The sequence below is a fragment of the Leptonychotes weddellii genome, chromosome 14 (assembly GCF_054177405.1).
Source record: "Leptonychotes weddellii isolate Sample4059 chromosome 14, ASM5417740v2, whole genome shotgun sequence".
Taxonomy (NCBI): domain Eukaryota; kingdom Metazoa; phylum Chordata; class Mammalia; order Carnivora; family Phocidae; genus Leptonychotes; species Leptonychotes weddellii.
In genome coordinates this window covers 73,795,050-73,810,572 of record NC_138382.1, presented here as the reverse complement: position 1 = coordinate 73,810,572, position 15,523 = coordinate 73,795,050, and the positions used below count along the sequence as shown (strand labels likewise).

General features: G+C 56.6%; 2 protein-coding genes across 4 annotated transcripts in view; one reads left to right on the top strand and one right to left on the bottom strand.

The window, feature by feature from the left end:
* Positions 1-4,814, bottom strand: part of LCN2 (lipocalin 2) — a 12,445-nt gene extending 7,631 nt beyond the window's left edge. The window contains exon 1 of one of the 2 annotated variants that reach the window (XM_081803691.1): positions 4,745-4,814. The gene's annotated coding sequence lies outside the window, so the exon portion shown is untranslated. Of the gene's footprint in view, positions 1-4,447; positions 4,704-4,744 lie in introns of those variants that run through there. The other variant, XM_081803690.1, reaches the window with a different exon arrangement.
* Positions 4,815-5,598: 784 nt separating this feature from the next.
* Positions 5,599-10,889, top strand: PTGES2 (prostaglandin E synthase 2). Of its 2 annotated transcripts, none has more exons than XM_081803689.1 (7): positions 5,599-5,898; positions 7,232-7,429; positions 8,106-8,164; positions 8,518-8,667; positions 8,946-9,146; positions 9,489-9,606; positions 10,252-10,889. In XM_081803689.1, exons 1-7 carry the CDS (start codon positions 5,629-5,631, stop codon positions 10,372-10,374), a joined length of 1,119 nt encoding a protein of 372 aa, XP_081659815.1. In that variant the 5' UTR covers positions 5,599-5,628; the 3' UTR covers positions 10,375-10,889. The 2 variants fall into 2 exon arrangements, with proteins under 2 accessions (XP_081659815.1, XP_030895851.2); XM_031039991.2 differs by having other exon boundaries at positions 5,600-5,898; positions 10,327-10,889.
* The last annotated feature ends 4,634 nt before the right edge of the window (positions 10,890-15,523 follow it).

Sequence of the window (15,523 nt, the reverse complement as noted above, 5' to 3'; positions counted from 1 at the left end):
GGATTTGAGGCTAAGCAGCGTGCTGTGTCCCAGCCATACTTTGTGGGGATCCAAGGACGGTCATGGCCATGGCTACCGCAGAGATCAGGCCAAGCTGTGGCCAATCCTAGCCAACAAGATGTGGGTGCTGGGCTGTTTGGAGCTGGAGGGGAGGGGACCAGCTGGGTGTGCCCGCTGCATTGGGCCTTAGGAAGGGAGGAGTTCTGCAGGGCTGTGGGGGGAGGGTAAGGTCAAGATGTCCACCCACTTCATGCAAGCTGCATGCGGCTTCTATGTGCAGGGGTGGAGGAAATGCTGAGAACATGCACCAAACCCTCTGCAGAGGCCAGAGGATAGAGAGCACAGGTCTGGGTGGCTTTCTCTGGGCCCAGGGTCCTTCAGGTTTTGGGTGGGCACTGGCCTCCCCCCAGGTCAGTGCAGCTGCAAGCGTCCCTCCCTAATTGCTTAGCCGGGTCTGCCAGGACTGGACTGTCCCATGGCTCCTTGTTCTCTGCCCATACACCTTGGTCCCTGAGCCCTGGCCTGAATGCTTGTGTCATACCCGCCCCCCATTCCTATGTTGAAAGCTGATCCTCATGCAGTAGTATTTGGAGGGGGAGACCTTTGGGAGGTGATTAGATAATGAGGGTGCAGCCCTTGTGAATGGGATTAGTGCCTTTATAAGAGACCCCGGAGACCTCCCTCACCCTTTCCACCTCGTAAGGACAGTGAGAAGGCAGCCACCTATGAACCAGGAACCAGGCGCTCACCAGACACTGAATCTGCCAGTGCCTTGACCTTGGACTTCCCAGCCTCCAGAACTGTGAGAAATAAATTAAAACAATTCTTTTTTATTTGAGTATAGTTGACACACAATGTTACATGAGTTTCAGGTGTACGACATAGTGATTCAACTTCTAGTGATGCTTTGCCTCCCACGAGTGTATCTACCTTCTGTCGGGTGCGATATCATGGACTATATTCCCCAAGATGCACATGAGAAATAAATTTCTGTTGTTTATAAGCCATCTAGTCTGTGGTATTCTGTTATAGACTGAGATAGCTACCTCCCCACACTGCTGGATCCCCCCATCCTGGGCCACCTCCCCCTCCCCCACCCCTCTGGAGACCCGTCTTGGGCCACCTCTTCCTCCACGTCCTTAGGTCCCTTGACTCAGCCATACCCTTGACCTCTCCAGAGCATCCTCTCCAAACAGTGAATTTCCTACTTTTAGCATCTTCTGGATAGGCTGTTTATTTCCCAAATCATCAAATTACTGCAACAAATCACCACAAACCTTTGGCTTAAATTAACACATTCTGAAGGCCAAAAGTCAAAAATCAGAAGTTCACTGTGCCAAAATCAAGGTGTGGGCAAGGCCACACTCCCTCCGGATGTTCTAGGTGATTGTTCCTCGCCTCTCCTAGCTTCTGGTGGCTGCTGGCATTCCTCAGCTTGTGGCCCCACTGCTCCAACATCTGCCTTCACCTTCCCTTCTCCTCTCTGTGTGTGTGATCTCACACTTGTGATGACACGCATGGCCCACCCGGGTAATCTGGGATGCCCTCCTCCTGTCAAAATCGCAACTCACTTAAAAGGTGGAATAACAAGAGGCAAAGAAAGGAGAGGAAAAAAAAGGAGAAGAAAACGAAGGGAAAGACCAATCATTAGTTTTGAATATTTGCCTTCTACTATTAAAATACTGGTGAGTGTGAGAATAATTTTCTTCTTCTCTTAGAAATTTGAAAACCGAATGCACTCTGTCAGATAATGAATCAGGAATTAGAACGTTGTCAGTCTTCAAGAAAGGAAAAAAAGCTGGGCCATACCAAGAAAAAAATAGCTTGTTTTGTCTGCTTTTGGAGAGAGTAATGTACACATTTAATTTATACACTTTGAAAATCAGACATTAGAACATTAACCATTAAGACATTTTTAAAAAGTAGTAATAAGGACAAAAAAATCTTGAACTTAATCACATCTGCGAAAACTCCTTTTCCCAATAAAGCTGTATTTACAGGTTCCAGGAACTAGGACATGCACATATCTTTGGGGGGGGGCATTTTTCAGTCTGCCATAGCCCCCTCGATCCATACAGACCCTTTCTTCCCACACCCGGGGCCCCACCTGTTGTATGCCCCACACCACAGATCTGCTCACAAAGGGACGTGGGTTCATTTCAGGAGGGGCCCAGGGTTCTGGGTGGCCTGGCCTGTGTGGGCAGCTGCAGCCGGGCTGCTCAGAGAGCTCCTAGCCTCCCCAGGGGAGGGGTATCAAAGCTCTGCTCTGTCCCAGGCAGGGCTTCTGGGTGCCCTGGAAGGCGCTGTGGCTGCGTGTGGGAGCCTTGGCCTTCTCCTGGTGTCTCCTCCTTGTTCTGCCTCACGATGCTCCCCTTCTTGCATGGCTAAGGGTCCCCACAGGCTCCCAGGTGCACACCAAGCGGTCCCTGTTGGGGGGGTGGGAGGCTTGTGCCATATTAGGAGCAGTGGGAAAGAGGCCTCCCAAAGGGTCTTGCCAAGTATTCAAGGGCCTTGGGGTCCTTCCCTTCCCTGACCAGAGCCTCTCCCCTTCTATCTATGAATTATCCCCACTAGGAACAGAGTGGGAGGGAGCTGCTTCCTCCAGCTCCTGCCCAGGGAAGCCTATTTTAGAGTCATGGGGAAGGTGGAGGGCTGACTTCTGAACCTTGGAGATTATAGACTAGAGTCAGACTACTGCCAAGAAAAGTTAAGGGGCTGGCTGGCTCAGCCCCTGCTGGAGAGCAGAGAGGGGGCTGCCGCCCCACAAGGGTGGGCAAGGAGGGGTGACTGGTCTTCCTGTGATCTCCCTGTAGCCCAAGTGGACTTTGAGCAGGATCTATTTGAAAAGCAAAGCAATCTCGTGGGGCACCTGGGTGGCTCAGGTCATGGTCTCAGGGTCCTGGGATCCAGCCCCAGTTGGGCTTTCTGCTCAGTGGGGAGTCTGCTTCTCCCTCTCACTCTCCCTCTCTCTCAAATAAATAAATAAAATCTTAAAAAAAAAAAAAAAAAAGCAATCCTGGCTGAACAGCAGCCTGGACATTTTTTTTTTTTAAGATTTTATTTATTTATTTGACAGAGAGAGAGACACAGCAAGAGAGGGAACACAAGAGGGGGAGTGGGAAAGGGAGAAGCAGGCTTCCCGCCAAGCAGGGAGCCTGATGCGGAACTCGATCCCAGGACCCTGAGATCATGACCTGAGCCGAGGGCAGTCGCTTAACCAACTGAGCCACCCAGGCGCCCCCAGCCTAGACATTTTGAAGAGCGCTCCCTCTGCAAGACAACCAGATGTAAAGTGAAGCACACATTGAATATCTGGCTGGGCTCACAACAAACAAGGCCCATGCGTGTGGCTTTAGAATAGGGAAAGGCTGCAAAGGCATGAGCAAAGTGTCCTGAGTAAAAGTTTAGAAAAGAAACCATAGAATAAATGCAAAGAAAACAGAATGAGAAGGGGAAGAGCAGAAATTAAGAAAATAGAAACAAAGATATAAACGGAATATCAAAGTCAAAAGCTGAAGTCCCCTGGGCATTAAGCAGGGCTCTTTGCTCAATGCTGGCCAGAAACAGGAGGCCCCCCGCTGTAATGAATGAAGAAAGAAGCAGTGTAGGAACCAAGGGCAGTGAGCCTGCCCTAATATCCTGCCTAATCTTGACCAAGAGGACCAAAGGAAAATTCTGCCAAGTATTTCAGTGGAGGTGCTGGTCATTGGGTTTCCATTCTATGTTTGAAAGGTGGGGCAGTTGCCAGGTGCACAAAAAATAGGAGTCTCTAGGGCACAAGTCTCTCTAGCCTCCAGCTTCTCCCCATTCATTCATTTCCCCCCAAATCCTGACACATCTCAATGCAGGACACACTAATCATTATTCTTATTTTACAGATACGGAAACAGGCTGGAAAAGGTGAAAAACAGCTGATGGTTCTCTCTCCACATCCCTCCCTTCGACACCTACCCCAACCCCCCGAAGTGCTGGGCAGGCAACAGGCTGCTCTGTAAGCAGGTCACATTCGCCAAGGCTCCGGGTCACACCAGCAAAGGTAGCAGGAGATGCTGACTCAGCAGGGCGGGTTCGCCCACCCAGACAGCCCCTCCTGCTAAACCGAGACGGCCCACCCGCCCCACCCCCTCAGGAGCCCCCATCTCCACAAGGGCTGCAGGAAGTGGCTGCAGCAAATGCCAAAAGGCGAGTGATCCCAAAGCGGCCTCAGTTTCCCCATCTGTAAAACGGGGCCGGTTGCCCGCAGCTCTTCGATGCTGCGGTTTCCAGGGACCACTCGCAGGTGCTCGCCCTAAATCCCCGGCCGGCGCCTGCAGCCGCAACGCACCCAGGGGCGAGGGGTGGGAGGGCTCTGCGGTCCCTTCCAAGCCCCCAGCCCGACCCCGCTTCCCCTTCCCAGGAGGGCAGCCCTAAGAAAGCAAAGGGCGCTTTAGCAGCCCCTCTGGGTCACCTGCTTCCCCGAAGCCGTCGTCCTCGCCTTCCGCGCCCGCCTCCACCGGCACGCCCAGGTCACCGTTGGGGCCCGACATTGCGGGCTCGGGCGCCGCGAGGGCCGAGCGACGATGCAAGGCGGCGACCGTCGCACTGACAGCGGGCGCCGGGCGGAAGGTGGAGGCGGCGGACAGAACGCGGGGCGAGTGGAGTGGCACCGAGAGGATGAACGCCAAGGGAGAGCGGGGGTCCGCCGGACGCAAGCCCCGCCCCCACCGTGAGGTCCCGCCCACCACGCCCGGAGCTCCGTCCCTACCGCAGTCCAGCTCTCGCGCTCTCTCCCGCGAGCCCAGCTCTGTCCCCGCCCCGCCGCCAGACTCCGCCTCTCCCCGCCCACAACCTGACCCGTCTTTGAATCTCCGCCTACTACCCGAGCCCCGCTCCTTTCCCGGCCTCCGAGAGGGGCTATCCGGGGCTGCCCGCCGAGAAGCCTAGGTGTTGGGGGTCTGTGTCCTCAGCTACGGCGAGCAAGCCCGGCAGAGGGGCGGGACAGCCTGGCACCTCCGCTCTGCGCATCCTGCCGCTGGACACTGCGGGTCAGCGTGCCGGCGCCACCGCGTGGGCGAAATCTGAGCCACGTGGTCTCTAAGACCCCGTGTGTGTGTATGGAAAATTTTATGGTTCGGGACACAGAAGAAACAGTGCAGCGGCGCGGGAGGGCAGAAAGAGCCCGAGTCGGTGGCACCAGCGCTGGTACGGCTGTTTCCGCGGCCCTCCTGGACCCGATGCTATGACCCTTTTTCTGACGCTCTGAAGGGCTCAATCTCTTTCGATTGGTTGCATGAGATAGAAGTTAATAAACACACATTTCGGACGACGCTGGGACCCAAAGTCCACACGACGAATTCCCGCATTCGGCCCGGGTCACCGCCGAGAACGGTTATAGCTCATGTTCAGAAGCCGGGCATTTAAAAAGCGACTCCCAGACATCCCAGAGTGTGTTTCTGTGGCTCTCACGGGTGCGTGGAAACCGGGCGCCCGGGACGCACGCCCAGTCCCTCCAGGGCTGTTCCTTTCTCCCCTCGGCGTCACTGTCACCCCTAGCAACCCTCCGGCGATGGAGACCCTCCCCTTTAAGGGAAGCCTGATCCCCGACCGTCTTCGTTTCGCGCGCCCGCCCGCAGCGCCGGCGGAGCGAACATGGCCCAGGCTGCGCGGGCGCTGTGGCCGGTCGGGCACGCTCTGGCCTGGAGGCTGGGCGGTCGCCTCCCGTCGGGGCTCCCCGCGCAGAGTCGGGTCGGCTTCGCGGGAGCCGCGGGGGGCCCGGGCCCCGCGGCCACCGCCCGCAAGGGGAGCCCGCGGCTGCTGGGGGCGGCGGCGCTGGCCCTGGGGGGCGTCCTGGGGCTGTACCACACCGCGCGGTGGCACCTGCGCGCCCAGGACCTCCGCGCCCAGCGCTCTGCCGCGCAGGTAAGCCCGGGCCGCACCCAGCCGCGGGTAGGGGTGCTGGGGCCAGCGCCGAACTTCGGGACTTCTGGCGGGGTCAGGTATCACCTCTTCCGTCCGTTCGTCAGTGACCTTGGGCAAGTGACTTGGTTTTAAGTATCTGAGCACTTAGCGTCCTCATCTGGGCAATGGGGTCGCCACTGTTGCCTGCTAACTAGAATTGTTGTCTTCGTCTTCAGGTCGTTTTCTAACGTGTTTTTAGACTTTTCTAATGAAAAGATTAGGAGATTACAAGAAAGGGAAAGAAAGCCTCCTTCAGAGTTTATTACTTTGTAAACATTTTGTCGTCTGGGAAATAATGAACTTTCCCTAAACCCTCCCACCGTCTTCAGATCATAAGGTTGTGTATTTGTTTATTAGTGTTAGTATTTTTAGGGAGATGACCCTTAGATTCCAGGCCCTGAGACAGACAGGGGCAGGGAGGTGTCCCCTAGCCCAGTGATGGCACGGGTGCCGCCTTCCTGGGCTCAGGGGAGCAGGGTGGTAGGAGGGGGGTGGAGTTCTCTGTCTCTGCCCACCCCGGTGGTCCAGCTTCAGCATCCCATCTGAATAGTGAGGGAGGTGGACTGCCGCTGTGGCTTTTAAACATGAATATGCAGCGAGCTTGGTGGCGCCTGGGTGGCTCAGTCGTTAAGCGTCTGCCTTCAGCTCAGGTCATGATCCCAGGGTCCTGGGATCGAGCCCCGCATCGGGCTCCCTGCTCCGCAGGAGGCCTGCTTCTCCCTCTGCTGCTCCGCTTGCTTGTGCTCCCTCTCGCCCTGCCTCTCTCTCTGTCAAATAAATAAATAAAATCTTTAAAAAAAAAAAAAAGAATATGCAGCGAGCTTACCTGGAGCTCACCTACTGAACTCGCAGATCCAGGCCCAAGGCCCAGATACAACCCTCCCCCCTTGGAGATTTGAGGTAGACCCCACTTTGGCAAATGCTGGGCTCTGCCCCCTCATCCAGAGGGTCCCTTGGGTTGAGGGAGTTTGGGTGGCACACCTGAGGGGGCTTGTGATGTCCTCTTGGGACAGGAGGGAGAGGAGAGGTGTCTGATGTTGAACAGAGACCGGAAGATTCATCCTACCCATACTTCCTGCTTGAGGAGGGTGTTGTATGGGCTCTTGAGGATGGACTGTCCACTGCACAAGCCTGCCCCCCACCTCCCTGTGTCTCCCTTTCTCTCTGCCACCTACCCCCCTTCCTCCTGATGTTCTCAGGATCATCCTAGAAGACTCCCTTGGGAGAAGTTTGCTTGGGGGTGGGGCCTGGGCACCAGGCCTCAGAAGCCCCCCTCCCTCTGCTCCCCGCCCAGCTCTCCCTGTCCAGCCGCCTGCAGCTGACTCTGTACCAGTACAAAACGTGTCCCTTCTGCAGCAAGGTCCGCGCCTTCCTCGACTTCCACGCCCTGCCCTACCAGGTGGTAGAAGTGAACCCTGTGCGCAGGGCCGAGATCAAGTTCTCCTCCTACAGGAAGGTGCCCATCCTGCTGGTCCAGGAAGGAGAGAGCTTGGTGAGCCTCAGGGAGCAACCCCCCACGTCCTGGTTTGTCCTGTGGTACACCCGAGGCAGGCCCTGCAACTCTGAACAATGTGGGTGCTTTGGACCTTGCTGAGGATTATGAACCAGCTGGGCCCAAGGGAGGCAGAGCATCACAGAGCTCAACAGTGTGAGCTCTGAAATCAGGGTGGTCCAGGCTCAAGTTGGGGCTGTGCCCCTCACTGGTTACATGACTTGGGGCCAATCACTTAGCCTCTCTGGGCTTGCTTCTTCATTAGTCAACAGAGGGCTATACTCTCCAGTGGCAGGGAATGCTTGGCCCAGTCCTTGGCTCCTAGTGTGTAGCTTCTAGAGTCCACCCTGCCCCCACCAGAGCTTGGGAGGCCAGGCAGGTGAGTGGGCAGGGCCCAGAACTTAGGTCCTCCCCACACCCTCCTTCGCATTAGCCACACTTGGGTCTCCCTTACTCAGGATGGGCCTGAGCCAGGAGACTAGGTTCTGTGGGGCGGGGAGAGCTCCGTGGGCATTGATTTTGGGGATGAACCCCCAGCGATGGACAAACAATGCCAAGGTTCCACCGGGACCAGTTTCCTCGAATGCCTGGGTGTTTATTTTTAAAGAACTCTGGTGATCCTGCTGGTGGCTCCAGGACCCACTCCCCCAATTTAAACCACCCTCTCGTCCTCCAGCAACAACTGAACGATTCCTCTGTCATCATCAGCGCCCTCAAGACCTACCTGGTGTCCGGGTAAGGAGCCCCTAGAGGCCCAGGCTGGTACTGCATTTCGTCCCTTTTATCTCCCAGGAGGCCTCCCCCAGGTTCCTCCAGGGGAGCAGGGTGGGCATTGTACTCTGAAATACCCCCTTCCTCTCCTCTGCACATCTCCCTCTGTCACGGAGATGCTTCTGTGTTCGCCCCAAGTCCCTCTTGCTGCAGGACCTCCTCTGGCACCCACAAGAGGCCAGAAAGCTTTCGTGGGTTGGTCGTGGTTCCCCTCCGGAGCTGGGTCAGGTCGGGGTAGACATCCACCCCAGGCAGGCGACGGCTCAGCCTCCCGGAGGAAGAACTAGTTGGGGTGAGACTCTGGCTGTCTCCCAAAGGCAGCCCCTGGAACACATCGTCACCTACTATCCATCCATGAAGGCTGTGAACGACCAGGGGAAGGAGGTGACCGAATTCTTCAACAAGTACTGGCTCATGCTGGATGAGAAGGAGGCCCAGCGCATGTATGGTGGGAAGGAGGCCAGGACGTAAGTGAGGCGGGGCAGGTCCCTGGAGGCGGCAAGCGCAGGGTCTTTCCGGGGGTTGGGGGAGAGGCTGAGCGAGACCCTGGGAAGGGGGACCAGTGTGGGAGACCAGGAGGGCTGGGGCCACGGCCAGGGCTGAGTCCACTTCAGGAACTCCTACTCAAGCCTCAGCTTCCCACCCATACGCTGTGCGGTCTAGACAGTGCACCTGCTCCCACACCTCCCGGGCCCCGACTTCGGCAGCCCACCTGGCCTGCCCTCTGTCCCCGCCTTGTCCACAGGGAGGAGATGAAGTGGCGTCAGTGGGCGGATGACTGGTTGGTGCACCTGATCTCCCCCAACGTGTACCGCACTCCTGCCGAGGCCCTGGCCTCCTTCGACTACATCGTCAGGGAGGGCAAGTTCGGGGCATTGGAGGGTGCCGTGGCCAAGTACATGGGGGCAGCGGCCATGTACCTCATCAGCAAGCGGCTCAAGAGCAGGTGACGATGCTTGTGTGTGTGTGTGTGTGTGCGCCTGGGGGCCTGCTCTCCCCAAGCCCCTAGTCTAAAGGCACGCCGGGGGCTCGAGGTCAGAACTCCGATTGCCTCCAGCACCCCAGGGGGAGCGGACTGTCCTGGGTGTCTGCTCTACGCCTTCTTCAGTTGCTTTCTCGTGGTCAGGTCTCTTGTCCTTCTTTGGCCATGGCCTCCCTGTCTGGGGCAGATGATAACTGATTTTTGCAAGTGTGATGCCCCTGGGGGAGCAGCCCTGGCCCCCTGGCCTTCCTGTTTTCCCCACCTGGGAGGAGGGTTCCCTCGATGGACTTCCCCCTTCCCCACCAGGCACCACCTCCAGGATGACGTCCGTGAGGACCTCTATGAGGCCGCTGACAAGTGGGTGGCGGCCGTGGGCAAAGACCGGCCCTTCATGGGGGGTGAGAAGCCGAACCTGGCTGATCTGGTGAGTCTGGTGGGGGCAGGGGGTGCCCAGACTTGAGGGGCCTCTCTGGGCAGAGGAAGCCCACATGTAGGCAATACCTACATCTCCCAGCTTTCCCGCTCTGGAGGCACCCGGCTCCATCCAAGGAACTGTCTTGGTTCACATCACTGATGGGTTCAGGGGAGGGGTTGGCTTCAGGCCCAGGTGAATCCAGGGGCCCAAGTGGCAGTACCAGGGCTCGGTCTCACCTGTTGCATCTCAACCCCTTGGAGTTGCTTGTACCCAGCGAAAGTCCTGGGACAGTGTCTTGTTGGCCTGGCTTAAATGCCAAGCCTTGAAGCAATCCCTCAAGCCGGGGTGGAATATGTTGATCACCAGATCTGGGTCTTAGAGCTGGTGGGGTTCCCCTTTTCTCAAATCTCAGGACCTGAGAGTGGGGCAGGACGTTTTCCCAAAGGAAATTCTGGAGGTGGAGTTTGTTGCCCAGACGGGTCGGGAGTGCAGGGCAGGCAAAACCCACAGAAATCCCACACACTTCACTCAAAGCCCCAAGTGCAAAATTGGCCATTTAGTGAGCTCTCTCAGAGAGGAGAGGTGACGGGCCCCAGGGCACACAACCCGTGGAGGACAGGGCAGGAATGGACCCCCCTCTGACCCCTCCCCCAGGCAGTATATGGCGTGCTGCGCGTGATGGAGGGCCTGGAGGCTTTCGATGACCTGATGCGTCACTCCCGCATCCAGCCCTGGTACCTGCGGATGGAGAAAGCCATCGCTGAGGCCCTCCAGTGACTTGAGTGTCCCGGGAGGGGTGGAAGACAGCAGAAGACGCCGGCTGCCAGGGACCAGGACCGCTGGGTCAGCACTTGATGCTGTGCAGTGGGGGACGGGACCGTTCTGCCTCTCACCTGCCCCCACCCCTCCAGCCTCCCCACCCCGCTCCGGCTTCTAGCACTGGACACCTGCTGAGGCCCTGGGATGCTGGGGGACAAAAACCAGGCTTGATTTGTGTTCACAGCCCCCCTGAGGGGCACAGAAGGCTACCCCTCAGCCCCAGGTGGCTGACCCACCCCGCCCCCTGTCCTGGGCCTCCCTGCGCTTCAGCTGTTCTCTGGGACTCTCAGTGGCCTCTCTGTCCACACCCTGGGGGTGGGAATCGGGTCAGGCTCCTGCCCTGGACAGGGGAAGTAGGAATAGTCTGGTTTATGAGGGATTTCATCCCTGGCTCCTCCTGGTTCCGGCTCTTCCCACTGCCCCTGGGACTGGGTGTCATGTTTGCAATAAAGAAAAGGTTTGCTGCTCCCTTGGAGGCTGTCGTGGGGTGAGTGCTGTGTGTGACTGCTGGTTAGCAAAGGCTTCCGAGCGAGGCCATGCCCGGCCCTGCTGGTAACTACTGTTTGTCCAGTGCTTACTGGGTGTCAGGCCTGGGGTGAAGGACTTCGCAGGCTTTGTGTCATAGGGACCCCGGGACACCACCACAGGATAAGCAGCAGGGAGGCCTGAGGTGTCCCAGGATTCGAGTCCAGTTGTGCCCCTCGCTGGCCGTGGGACTCTGGGCAGTGATGTCCCTCTCTGAGCCTCCATATCCTCATCCGTCAAATGGGCATAATGATAGCCTCCACTTCAAGGGGAAATGGCGAGGGTCTGAGCGTGAGATGCGGGTCAAGTGTGGAGAAGGACGCCCAGCTCAGAGCAGGGGCTGGAGTGGCTCCAGTCCTGCTCTACACGCCGGGGGAGCAGGGTTCTGAGAACCTCTGAACCTCTGAAGCAGGTGGGCACCCAGGCTTCGGTCCCAGGCCTGGGGAGGGGGCCCTGGGACAGGGAAAAGCCAGCTCTGGGAGCAAGGAGGCGCTGTGAGTGGAGCCCCGTTCAGAGCAGAGCCCCCAGGGTCGGGGTCCCCATTCCCCTGGTTCCCATAGATGAAGAGCACAGCGGCCTCTGGAGGCCCAAGAGGTGGCCACTGGGCTGAACTCTACTCGCTGGACTCTCCCATTCCCCCAGGCCTCTCGAGAAAGTCTTAAATTTTTATTTTGTTAATTTTTTTTTTTTTTAAATTTTTTTTTTTTTTTTTTTTTTTAAGATTTTATTTATTTGAGAGAGAGAGAATGAGAGACAGAGAGCATGAGAGAAAGGAGGGTCAGAGGGAGAAGCAGACTCCTTGCTGAGCAGGGAGCCCAATGTGGGACTCGATCCCGGGACTCCAGGATCATGACCTGAGCCGAAGGCAGTCGCTTAACCAACTGAGCCACCCAGGCGCCCCTATTTTGTTAATTTTTTTTAAAACATAAAAATAATTCATGCTCCTTGTGATGGTAAACATTCAAATAAGGTAGAGGCCTGGCGAGCCCTCTGGAGGCCAACAGCCTAACGTTTGGAAGCAGCGGCCTCCCGTTTCTCCTGCGGAGCCAGTGGGCTACCTGCTCGTTCTCGTCCCCGTCACGGGCACCTGTCCGCGTGGGCACATGTCACGCTGGCTCGTTCTTCACAGCTGCAGAGTGCTCGGCTGCGTGCATGCGCCAGGGCCCACCGGCCAGGCCAAGGGAGCACCAGCGTGTCCGGAATGCTGTTCCCCGAATCAGTCAGGCCTTAAGTCCTGAAAGGCCTTTGCTCCAGGGACCTGGGGTGGCCTGTGGATCCCAGAGCGTGCCTCAGCAGGAGAGGCACCCGCCTGCACCCTCTACACCCTCTCCTCCACTGAAGGGTCTCCTTGAAGAAAGTCCAAGGACTATACTAGCTAGATCTGCTCCCCGTAACTGGGGCTGGAGAATGGCTAGTCAACCCAAGGCCCAGGGGACACCGACCGAGCGTGCTTCTTTCACTGAGTATCCCCCCTCTTCCATCCCAGGGGACAACCCTGCCTCAGGTTCCCCAAATGTTCCTGGGCCAGCCCCTGGGTGTATTTTCCCATAACCACTAGAGGGCAGTAGAGAATGTGAAACAAGGCCTCATGCTGCCACCTTGTGACCAACTTCAGCATTGCATCTTGTCGGGACAATCTTTGTTCTTTAAGGACTCTATTTGCCCACCGGTAAAATGGGTTTAGCAGGTGAGGGGTCCGAAAATGGGCAGGCAGGGAAAGTCACACCTCTCGGCGGAAAGGGCCCCAAGGCAATAACCTCTGCTGCATCTTTGGTCACTCTTAGATCAGGGCGTGTGCCTGTGGCCTTGATGGCTGTAGAAGGCCGGATGGGGGAACCCTGCCAATACCTGCTGTGACCTTGGGCAAGCCCCATCTTTGCTCATCCTTGGGCCAGCCCTTGAAAGTCAGTTAACCTTCACGGGTTGGTGTGGTCAGAGATGGAAAGACTGCACAGAGTCGATGCGCACAGTTGACGTGTGGGGGGCGTTTAATGCAGCCAGTGGGGTCTGCTGTCCTCAGAACACACTCCCTGCTCTGTTCCCAGCCGGGCTCCCGAAGCTCATGGTCAAGAGCTCCAGGAAGCAAGAAGAGAGGAGTCGTGAGAACAGCGAGATCCTTCTGCCCTGGGAGTGAGGGAGGTCTCCCTCGGGAGGGCAAGCCACAGCTGGGGCTCCAAGAATCAGGAGGATTCCACTTTGCTTTTTTCTGTTTGTTGGATTGTTAAATTTTTAAGACTTCACTTTGATTATGCAAATAATTAATGTTTATTGGACATGAATAAAACTTTCAGGTAAGCAAAAAAATGGTGCCAATTATTTACAATCCCACCAAACTAGAGATAGGACCACTTAAAAATTTTTGGAATACAGCCTTCTAGATTATTTTTTATGCAGCTTTATAGTGCATACATGTGTGCATGTATATATGTATTTTTATAAATAATATATGGATATCAGATGGGGCCTATTTTATGGCAAGCATTGTTTTAAGCACTCTATATTTTACCTTATTTAATCTTTGCAACCCCATTTTACAAATGAGCAAACAGCCATCAGAGAGGTTAAGTGACTTGCCCAGGGTCACACAGCTAGTAAGTGACAGACGTGGGATCTGAACCCAGATCTGGCTTCAGCATCTGCAGCTTCACACAGTGTCTTATTGCTCCTCTCTCTCTCTCTAGGCAAGTTTTTCCTTTGTTTAAGTAAAAATTTGGATTGTATGGGGCGCCTGGGTGGCTCAGTCGGTTAAGTGTCTCTCTTCGGCTCAGGTCATGATTCCAGGGTCCTGGGATTGAGTCCCTGCCTCAGGCTCCCTGCTCAACGGGGAGCCTGCTTCTCCTGCTCCCCCCTGCTCGTGCTCTCTCTATCAAATAAATAAAATCTTAAAAAAAAACCCAACATAATTACAATCCCTTGTAAGAGGGAGGTGTGACTCCAGAAGAGACGATGAGAAGCAGAGGCTGGGGAAATTCGAGAAAGGGCCAAGGAATGCTGATGCCTCCAGAACCCAGAGGGGCAAGGAGATGGCCTCTCCTCAGGGGCCTCCAGAAGGACCCAGCTCTGCGCACACCGTGATCTCAGCTCAGTGAAATTGAGTTCAGACTTCCAGCCTCTAGCACCGGAAGAGAACAGATTTGTCTTAAGACCCCACATTTGTGGCACTTGGGAACACCTGCCATAGGACACTAATTCACTTGACCTAAGCCAGTGTGGTCGGGGAAGAGAGTCGGCTACAGGGGGTCTAGTGACCTCCGGCGAGCCCCTTGTCCTGTCAGTTTCTTCCTCTGGAAAATGAGGGGTGGGGCCGGGCTCTTTGGGGCAGAGGGGGCGCCCCGCCCTGGCCAGCGAGGGTGGAGTCAGCCCCCTCTCTCGACAGCATCTCCCACTGCTGTGGGGAGATAAGAGGCCAATGGCCTAAAGAGATGGCTGGCGGCTGTCCAGCCAACGGCCGTTCCAGGAAGCTGCGAGCCGGAGGCCCAGGTCTGTCTCGCCCCCTCGGGGGGACAGGCCTCTGGCCCTCCCTGCCCCCAGTTTACTCATCCTGGGTTCTTGCCTGGCCTACCCCATTGTAGCCGGCCCTGGCCAGTCTTTCCAGCCACTGTGACCGGGCCTCGCGGGCCTCGCTGGTTTGCTCCAGCTTCCTCATCAGCCCCAGAAGGCAGGGACCAAGGTTCACAGCTGGGCAGCTGGGCCCAGCACACCGGTGCTCCCCTCTCCCTTCCCCTACATTCCAACCTGCTCAGACCAGTGAGATTGGGATTGGGGGCGGCCCAGTTGGGAGCCAAGGTTGAAAATATGGCTTCAGAGTCAACAAAGCTAGTCTGAATCTCAGTTCAACATTTACTTAGCCTTCGTATGAACCCGGACAAGTCCCTTCCCCCTCTGAGCTGTCAGGAAGGTACTGTGTCCACCTTGAGGAGGCTCAGAGATGCATGAGATTTGCCCAAGATCACACAGCCAAGTGCCAGGATTCAAGCACAGGCCTGCCCAACGCTTCCCAGGCTCTCTGTGGCCTCCCGGCCCAGGAGAGTAGCCAGAAACCAGGTGCCACCTGTCTGAGGCGAGGCAAAGAGCTCCTGTTCCTGGGTGAAAGTCCCCACAGGTGGGTTTAAGCATGGTCCCCATCTCCTGGGCCTCCTGGTGGGCAGCCCCAGCAAAGCCCAGGGGTCTGCTGACCCGCAACTCAGGCCCTGTCACGTACTCATGCTGAGGCCCTGGGCAAGTCACTTTTCCCTCAGCCTTACTTTCCTCATCTATAAAATGGGGTCATGGTGGCAGGAACACGTCCTTGAACCTCTGAGGGCTAAGTCCTGTGTGTGCCCCAGCCGGTGGTGCCCCTCAGGATTAGAGGTGGAAGGGCCTAGCTTCAGGATGGAGACACGAAGAGAATTCGCCAGATCCTGTGGCACAAAGGGCTCCCCCACCGCACCCCCAGGTTGGCTATCTTCAGATGCCAGAGACCCCAGGCGCGCACGAGCCTTCTGACACTGGAGGCTGGAATGACAAGCACTGAGGGTGAAATTATTGTGTGTTTGGAATCCTGGATGGGGAAGGGGAGCTGGGTTTTAAGCACCAGTCCTTT

Excerpts from the sequence above, each read along its gene's own strand:
- PTGES2 (XM_081803689.1), top strand. The coding sequence starts at position 5,629 with ATGGCCCAGGCTGCGCGGGCGCTGTGGCCGGTCGGGCACGCTCTGGCC. Across the intron at positions 7,430-8,105 it reads TCCAGGAAGGAGAGAGCTTG|CAACAACTGAACGATTCCTC; the intron begins GTGAGCCTCAGG and ends CTCGTCCTCCAG. Across the intron at positions 8,165-8,517 it reads AAGACCTACCTGGTGTCCGG|GCAGCCCCTGGAACACATCG; the intron begins GTAAGGAGCCCC and ends TGTCTCCCAAAG.